Source organism: Ceratotherium simum, chromosome 22, assembly GCF_057802395.1.
Source record: "Ceratotherium simum simum isolate JZ-2026a chromosome 22, ASM5780239v1, whole genome shotgun sequence".
NCBI classification, from domain to species: Eukaryota; Metazoa; Chordata; class Mammalia; order Perissodactyla; family Rhinocerotidae; genus Ceratotherium; species Ceratotherium simum.
This window is the reverse complement of record NC_141921.1, coordinates 10,483,482-10,493,002: the sequence shown is the minus strand read 5'-3', so window position 1 is coordinate 10,493,002 and position 9,521 is coordinate 10,483,482. Positions and strand designations below refer to the sequence as shown.

At 36.8% G+C, this 9,521-nt stretch overlaps 1 protein-coding gene across 5 annotated transcripts in view; it reads right to left on the bottom strand.

Annotated features, from left to right (window-relative positions):
- Positions 1 to 1,313: 1,313 nt before the first annotated feature.
- The window catches only part of SPATA6 (spermatogenesis associated 6), a 131,954-nt gene continuing 123,746 nt past the window's right edge, over positions 1,314 to 9,521 (bottom strand). For all 5 annotated transcript variants that reach the window (XM_087445977.1, XM_087445978.1, XM_087445976.1 and 2 more), the window contains one exon: positions 1,314 to 1,561. In XM_087445977.1, the coding sequence (XP_087302103.1) occupies positions 1,381 to 1,561 (181 nt within the window). In that variant the 3' untranslated portion in view covers positions 1,314 to 1,380. The remainder of the gene's footprint in view (positions 1,562 to 9,521) is intronic.

The following is a 9,521-nucleotide window of genomic DNA, read 5'->3' as shown; positions in this document are numbered from 1 at the left end:
GAGAAAACACGACCTTGTAGTCAACTCTTCCAGCTTGTAAGCCAAGTTCACCTATTTCCTATTCTCTGCTTTCCTTCCACTCACTCTCTGATAAATACGAGGTAACTGATTTCTTCACATCTTCAAAGTTCACTGGCCTCAAAGGTTTGTATTTGGGGGATGAGGGAGGAGCTAATTTTATCAACCACCAGACTTTCCAGTGCCTACTTCAAAGAGTTCTGTTATAATATTTTACTCCCCTTAATGGCTCCAAGTGTCCTTTAAAGTAAGCATACTACTTTCTTGGACCATTTGGTATCTATGAAAACTCTAAAGAGGTAAAATTACAATATAATTCCCTTATTCTTTTTGAGTCTGTACACGCTCATTAACAAAGGTTATTTTCTGATTCTGGTTGCACTAAAAGATATGGCCTAAAGAAGAAAACCATGCCAAGAATCCTGTCTTTAAAAATCAGTTACTCACATTTTGCGTCATACACGGCCACTGCTATATCTACCTAACTGCTACACATTTTAGGTAACAGGTAGTTCTCTTAGAGAGGGAGTGAATGATTATACAAACCTTAAAAAGAAAGCTATTTCTTATGAGCTAAGAAATATAAATAGCCCTTTCTAAGGGAGAAAAGAGTAGAAAATACTAGCTAAAATAGGGTTTAAACACTCGGGAAATTAATTTCTGTACAGTATATCTTTTTGCTCATTATCAAGAAAAGGGAGCTAATATTAATTAAATCTTACTAAGATAAGATAATCAGTCAAGGAGATGAAAAGAAAATTCCAAGGTGACTAAGGCAGAAGACTATTTCTGGAGAGAATCTACCCTGGATTTGCAGATGGTGAAATGGGATAGATGTGACAGATGTCCTTTTCATAGACTGCACGCTGAGACTGTTTGGCAGAGCTCTGACTTTTGGAACACAGCATTCTCTTCTGTGATAAAAAAAAGGATTGCCTGTGATCATTTACCATCTGAAGTAATGAACTTATTTAAGTCTAACTACTGTACTCAATTAGAATTGTTTTTTTTTTTTTTTAGGTGAGGAAGATTAGCCCCGAGCTAACATCCATTGCCAATCCTCCTCTTTTTGCTGAGGAAGATTGGCCCTGGGGTAACATTCGTGCCCAGCCTCCTCTACTTTATATGTGGGATGCCTGCCACAGCATGGCTTGATAAGCGGGGCGTAGGTCTGTGTCCAGGATCCGAACCTGCAAACCCTAGGCCACTGAAGTGGAGTGCGTGAACTTAATCACTGTGCTACTGGGCCAGCCCCAAGAACTCCCTGGTCTTTACAAAAAAAAGGAATACAGATATTGATCACATCAAACGTTTTCATTGAGACGTTGACACGGACACTCATACAGTTTATCGCAGATGGTCTCAGAAGCTTTCCTGTGTATGAGAAACAGAACTACAGGCCTTTTTGTATAAGTTCCTGTACATCTTGTCCATGCTGTTCTCAAAGATGGGTCGGTGGCATTTTCCTTTATAAGAGGCTGCCCTGTTGGACCAGTATTCGCCATCATCCAAATGGAGAGTGCCACGTGGCCGCTGATATGAGCTATAAAAAAGGAAATAAAAGATTAAAACAACGGTGAAACTAAATGAGAGGTAGTACTACATAAATCAAATATTTACTGAGTACTTTATGGGTGTGGGATACTCTGTTTGGGCTATGAGAAATAAAACACAGTAAGGCCTGTGCCTTCAAAGATTTACACTATTTGTATGAAACAATTACGAAACAATAAAATGAAAATTGTGTATGAGAGCTAAAAATGAATTCAGAGAAGAGAGATAGGTGTGTCACGGTAAAAGCAGAATACAGATGGTGTGGTATGGCCTGTATGAGAGTGCCTGGCCTCTAAAGTCAGGCAGACCTAGAACTGAATTCCAGCTCAATCCTTTCCAAGCTGTGGGACCTTGGGCAATTTATTTAATCGTCCAGAATCTCAGCTTCCTTTACTATATTTTTGCAGAATCGTTTTAAAAATCAAAGAGATGAGGCCAGCCCCGTGGCCTAGTTGTTAAGTTCAGCGTGCTCTGCTTCAGTGGCCCAGGTTCGGTTCTGGGCGTGGACCTACACCACCTGTGGGCAGCCATGCTGTGGCAGTGACCCACATACAAAATAGAGGAAGACTGGCACAGATGTTAGCTCAGGGAGAATCTTCCTCAGCCAAGAAAAAATAAATCAAAGAGAATATATGTAAAGTACACAGTACATGCTTAACTTGCACAGAAAAGTTATTAAATATGAGGCTCTGAACTACTGGTACTTTATATATATCTATCAAAAAATCTTACAACCCTCTGAAGTAGTTAATTGTGGAAACTGAGACTAAGTGAAGTCAAGTGACTTGCCTAAGATTGCTCAGCTAGTAAGTGGCAGAATGGAGAGAGATGCCGTGTCTGTGGCTCTAAGATCCGTTCTACTATGCTGTGCTGCTACTGTCCTCAAGGAGGATAAACAAGGCAGAAGAGTCTTATTTGAAGTGATAGGGATCCACTGCAATTTTGAGGGTTTTTAAGAAAAAAAAGAGAGGGAGAACAGATAGGAAGCTATGAATTAGACCAGGACTAGGCTAGTTGTAATGAGAATAGAGAAGAAAAGGCAATTCTTTCTGAAGGCTTGATAGTACTTCTCTAAACATACCAAAATTACAATTTTACTATCATAAACATAAGCTGTGGACTTAACATACCATTTGCTAGAAATAAAATGTTGACTTTTTCAAAGAATGAGTTTATCGTATTTTTTTAAAAATAAATAATTGACCTACTTCAATAAATGAAGTACTTGTTATAGATAAGACCTCTCAGGCATGTTAGAGATGATGAATCTTGTGCCATACAAAACTGTATATCCTGGCTATTAAATGCTACAGATATTTTCTTCATATATTTGGAATCTCACTTCACACAATTTTTTCCCTGACTTATCAGTCCCATGATGTTACTTCTATTGTCAATTGTGAAACAGGAACTCTTGGAGCTTGTATCTGTAAGAAGAAATTGCTATTTGGCCTGAAGTCAATCTACCACTTGAACACAATAAAAGTGATCATGAAAAAGGCATGGAGTGGCTATGTTATTCTTAGAGCTTGATACAGTGTCAGTGAGAATGTAAAGCAATGAGAACATTTATACATACACTTTGGAAAACGGTTTGGCATGACTCAGTAAGGCAACTTCGACTCATTAATTCTGCTCCTAGGTACCCCAGTGAAATTCTTGCACATAAGACCAGGAGACATATACAAACATGTTCATAACAACACTCTTTGTAACAGAGCTAAGAACTGGAAGCACACTAAATATCCATCAACATTAGAACAAATAAATCAAATTGTAGTATATGCAAACAATGGCATAGTATACAGCAGGGAAAATTAACGATCTGTAGCTACATGCATTAACATGGATGAAACTGAAAAATCAAGTGGAGAAAAGCAAGCTTCAAATACACAGTTATAATTACATTTATATAAAGTTCAAAACAAGAAAAATTAAATAATTTATTGGTTAAGAATAGATACACGTGTGGTATAACTATAAAGAAAAAAAAGAGAAAGATTAACAGAAAAGTCACAATAGCAGTTATCTCTATGGAGAGAGATGCAATTGGTTAGGGGCATAAGATGGCTTTATAGATATGGGTTGTATTCTATGTATTTCTTAAGCTGGATGGTGAGTAAATGGGTATTCATTTATATTATTATTATTTAGGATGCACAAACCTTAAATATGTTTCTCTGTTACAGCTGACATATTTCACAATAAGTTTTAAAAAATTCACTTCCATGTACCATGACAATAGGTCTTTCCACTTCCTGATGGCTTTGCTAAAATGGGATTCTATCTCATACTTTCTAGCAATATTTACTAGATCCTGACAAACTTTCTTTATACTTGGTACACCTCTCTCACAATGGAAAATTTTGAAAATGATGTAGTCTGAGATAACAAAGGTATTTTAAGACATAATTATCATTACTTTTATCTTGTCCGTTCAGTTTCAGAGAGATAATTAAAACAATTTCTAATGTCAGTATAATCTTTAAAATTTTTCAAAAGGCCTTAGCCAAGTCTCAATGTTGTTGCTTTGATATAGTCACCAAATTTCTTTCATTAGCTTTGCTCAGGAAATAATCTAGTTGGGGCCGGCCTGGTGGCGTAGCGGTTAAGTGCGCGCGCTCCACTGCGGCAGCCCGGGGTTTGCAGGTTCGGATCCCGGGCACACACCGATGCATCGCTTGTTAAGCCATGCTGTGGCGGTGTCCCATATAAAGTAGAGGAAGATGGGCATGGATGTTAGCCCAGGGCCAGTCTTCCTCAGCAAAAAAAGGAGGATTGGCATGGATGTTAGCTCAGGACTGATCTTCCTCACATACACAAAAAAAAAAACAGTCTAGTTAACTGAATATAATTTCTTTCATACAATTTTCACCAAGCCCAACCCCTGTCACTTAAAACAGTTTTTGACAATTTGAGTCATGTGACAGGGAAATCACACACACAAATACATTAACAGAAACATTTCTGCATGTACTTCATACCTCTGCCAACATGCCCACCAGCCTAGTCCCCACATGTGCTGCTGCTCCCTCATACCACTTGAGGAGTCCCACATCTTGTGTTTTGTTTGGTTGTTTTCTGTTTACTTGTTGTCTTGTTTTTTGTTTTGCAGCAAGTCATGCATTAATTAATATTTCACAAAACACAGATCAGTTTCTGTCTCCCTGTTGTCCACATCATCAAATATACTGCATACTGATGGCCAGATAATAACGTCCTTTTATGAACTCTGTATTTTGTTTAGTTGCCAGGCCAGATCTGTTACAATAAACCTACTAAACATGAGTTTGACTTTCTAACACACACCACTACCCAGCTCTCAGAAAGGTAAGTAGTGGTAGGGCTGCTAACCTGAAAACTCACTGTGTAGGTTTTTCTAAAATTGTAAACCAAATTCCTAATCCCGATCATAAATTATTGAATTTAATGTTATCAGGCATAGATTTGCTACTCTTTTGGTTCCATTAGACAATACATTCTTTTTTCATGTCTCAAAGCTGCCTTACAATACCATCTCAGTGGCTTGCAGTGAATAAATAAAATTCAGAAAGTTTTTTAGGAGCAACTGTGAACCTGATAAGGTTCTCTAAAGATGAGTTAAAGTGGCTAAAATAGACATTCTAATGATTTTAGGTCTTGCAAAATTTGGCGGGGAGTTTATTTCTATTTAAAATTGCAAAATTTTTCAAGTTAGTGAACAGTACTGTGGTTCTCTGGAGAGAATTTGGGAATCAGTTCGGCCTGGAAGTCTGAATTGCAGAAGAGAGATGTGAACATAGATGAGGTCCTAACATGGTCCATGGACGGATGCAAGCTGAGTGTCAGAACCCTGAAAGTGACACTTACTCCCAGACATGAAGCTCTGGCTTTCTAATGAATGAACTGTGAACATACTGAACCAATTCTGACTTTCCATTATTGCGTATATTAATAAGTTTAAAACGTGTAAGTGACACTAAAAAGTCTTATTATAGTAACAAGCTTTTAAAGACTACACGTCTCTGGGGCCGGCCCCGTGGCGTAGCAGTTCAGTGCGCGTGCTCCGCTGCTGGCGGCCTGGGTTCGGATCCCGGGCGAGCACCGCTTGTCAGGCCATGCTGTGGTGGCGTACCATATAAAGTGGAGGAAGGCGGGCACAGATGTTAGCCCAGGGCCAGTCTTCCTCAGCAAAAAGAGGAAGACTGGCACGGATGTTAGCTCAGGGCTGATCTTCCTCACAAAATAAATAAATAAATAAATAAAAATAAAGACTACACATCTGTATTTTACTGTGAGTATCTCCAGCATTCATCCATTCAAAGAACTTAGTAACTCCCTACTACACTCTACAAAATACTGCATCAATGCTGTATACCATAAAATGGTTATCTTTAAAGCAGGGATAATATTGTTATTTTATTAAATGTACTGCACTATTTTTTAGCAACTTAACTCATGCTACTTGAATAGGGAGTCTTCTATATATTTATGACAATGCTACTAAGAAAAAAAGACAAAAAATAAGAGACACCAGGATAATATCTGAGAATTGGGCAGTTTCAAATCCTAAGTATTGATAAGGTATAAATTATAAATTTATTTTTTAAAGCCTAGCATATATGCAGAGAAGAGAAGGCCTTGGGCAGCTTAGTATAAGCTGGGAGACAAAGGACATGACTAATTTTTTGCTTAGAAAAGGGCAAACTCACTTGAAACCCTAAGGGTGTTTTCTGTATCAGTATCAAATGAAGACCAAGTACATACTACTCTAAACAAAGTCTTCAGATAAAATATCTATAAGGTGATATACATGGAAAAGAAGATCAGAAGGTAAGATGAATATGCTACTCAAAGAATATTAATTCTAAGAAATAACTGAAAGGTCACGAGAATAAAAAAATTGGCCTTTGCCATTTGCACTCAAAGAACCAGAGTTGAAAGTGACTTTAAAGATGATGATGCATATTCTATAATTTAAACTTGTGAGCTAAGAGTCATTATAATCAAAGACTTTTTATAATACAAGAGATGAATTCCTTCCATAATAGTCAATAAAGGTTCCTATTAAGTAAAACTTTGATTGACAAAACACAAAGAATAGCATTGAGGTTGTGATGTATGCTTTATAGACAATGGATGGATGGATGGATGGATGGATGGATGGATGGATGGAAAGTAGGAAGGAACGTATTCAAAGTCTTGGAGTTCAGAATAGATGATAAGGGGAGGTTATATTATGGTTTAATAAAATCTGAAAAGCATTTTGTATCTTTAAGATTCCATATAAAGATAAAATGTCATAAAATGTCATTAAAGACATCAAAATTTACTAAGTTCTAGTAGTAGTTCTCAAACTTTAATATGCATCAGAGTCATCTAGAGGGCTTATTACAACTCAGATTATCGAGCCTCACCTCTGGAGTTACTAATTCAGCCGGTCTGAGGTGGGGTCTAAGAATCTGGATTTCTAACAAGTGCCGGGGTGATACTGAGGCTGCTGGTCTAGGAACTATACTTTAGAAAGCGCTGAATTAAAGGCTTAGTTTTCTACAGAAAAAAACCCAAAAACTTAGGGAAAAAATTGCATGTTGTCATTTATCTTCTTTTATTATTGGCAGGAACTATAGAGTAAACATTAAAAGAAGTCTATTCAAACGAATTTACTGAAGACTAATTCTTATAAGTTACTTATAGGTCACTTATTTCTCTTCCCTGAGTGAGAAAATGTTGAAATGAGCCCAAGACAAGAAATAAGGTCTAACAGCTTTCATCACTATTAATTCCACTGTTGATTCCTTATCTAGGGATGTTATTAAATATCACCATCATAAAATGAGTTTACTTAAGTAATGTCTTAGAGTTTCAGGAATGAAATTGATCATTATTAATAAAGAACCCAATTTTAATATTTGAACTATTTTTTTACATCGAGCTCCTGGTACATGTCAGAGACCTTAATGGGCAGTAAAAAACAAAGATAAGTAAAACATCTGTGCCTTCAAAGAGCTCACACTTAATAGAAGGCAGCAAGACAGATGTATAATAAAATAGTTATCATTGTAAGATAAATATTGTTAATTGAAATTATATACATAAGAGGAAGTGGCAGGATAAAGGAGAAAATGCCTAACAGTCTGTTGAGGTCATGAAAGGTATCACAGAAGAGGGAATAACTTGAGCTTAGTCCTAAAGGATGAGTAAGTCTTCATCAGATAAACGACACGTGGGTTATTCCAGGCATCATATTGTAATAGAACCAAGGCATGAAACAGTCTGGAATATCATGAAATACCAGGTATAGCTGCAGAGGTAAGAATGAAGCAAGATTTAACTAAGAGCCAAAAAGAGAATTTAATCTTGGAAGGAATAGAGAGCCTATGATGGGAGGATACAGAAGTGATTTCTACTATGAGTGGGAGATTGAATTAGGATTACTCTAAGGGGCCAGCCCGGTGGTGTATTGGTTAAATTCACGTGCTCTTCTTTGGCGGCCTGGGGTCTGCGGGTTCAGATGCCAGGTGTGGACCTACACACCGCTTATGAAGCCATGCTGTGGCAGCGTCCCACATACAAAATAGAGGAAGATTGGCACAGATGCTAGCTCAGGGACCAGCTTCCTCACCAAAAAAAAAAAAAAGATGACTCTAAAGTCTCCTTAACCTCAAATATTATTTTTAGTGTATATCTGGGTAAAGAGGACAAGTGGTCTTCATTTAAAAACACAAAAATAGTATTTTAAATTGATATTTTAAGTCATCCCTCTGGTTTCACTAACGCACGTTAAACTCAATATCATTATCACAAGCAGAGAGAACATCCCATTTATTTTAATCATCTTTCCTGGATTCCCTACCATATTTCCAGTAAAAAGAAACAGACATAAAACTAACCTAATGTGGAGTGTAGCCAGAATACTTCAGAGTATTTTCATGTTTTACTTCAGTTAAATAAAATAATAAACACATTTTTTATTCCTAAAGGCAGTTATCACTAAAGCTTAAACAATAACAGTTTGAGCATAATATCATGAAATACTACTTATTGTGGCTCCAAGGCTAACTTGGGATTGCTGCTAATAATCTTTTTCCATGTCATCATCTAGTCAGCAGTCCACCTACCAAATGATATCTAGTTAAAACCATATCTGCCTACTTGTTTATGAGAATGTCATAAAATCATAATCCTTACTGAAAGTTGTATTTAATGTATTACTTTCTCATAAAAAACTAAATTAGTCTGGCAAAAATTGCTAGTCATAAAACCATTCTGGTTGCCTACGAGACCATACCAAACCATTCTGCTTCTTTAATGGGGCTACAAGTTGAACATTGGACATGTCCTGGTACTTTCTAGATACCAGGCATCAATATCAAGTAGGCTAGTCTAATCACTAAGGTCACATTTTTGTTTTTAAAGATGAATACAACACTTCCCTTTTCTAATCATCAAGAACTTTTCTAGACCCCTAAGCTACAATTTGTACAACACTTTGAAAAATCACATAAATATGCAACAACCCAAATATTGCTGAGTATCAATACATCTTCTAGACAAAAGTTTTAAAAAAAGAAAAACTAAATCTTAAATATTTAATGAAAAAAGACTTTATGATACTTGAGTTAATAACACAAGGTCCAATGAATTCAAATTAGAATTAGGCAACATTTTCTCACTTAGAAGTGAAAGCTTATTCTTATTTAAGAGATTTTAAGTTTATATATTGTTTAGCTTTTTTCTTTCATTTGTTAATACTAAAGAAAGCTTTTTGGCTATTTATTACATCTTAGTAGATTCATCAAATTAATCAGATAGTGACCACTGGGAAAGAACTACAGTCAATCTTGCATTATTTAAAAATGTATAGCCAAGGGGCTGGCCCAGTGGCTCAAGTGGTTAAGTGCGCACGCTCCGCTGTGGTGGCCTGGGGTTTGCCGGTTCGGATCCCGGGTGTGCACCAACGCACTGCT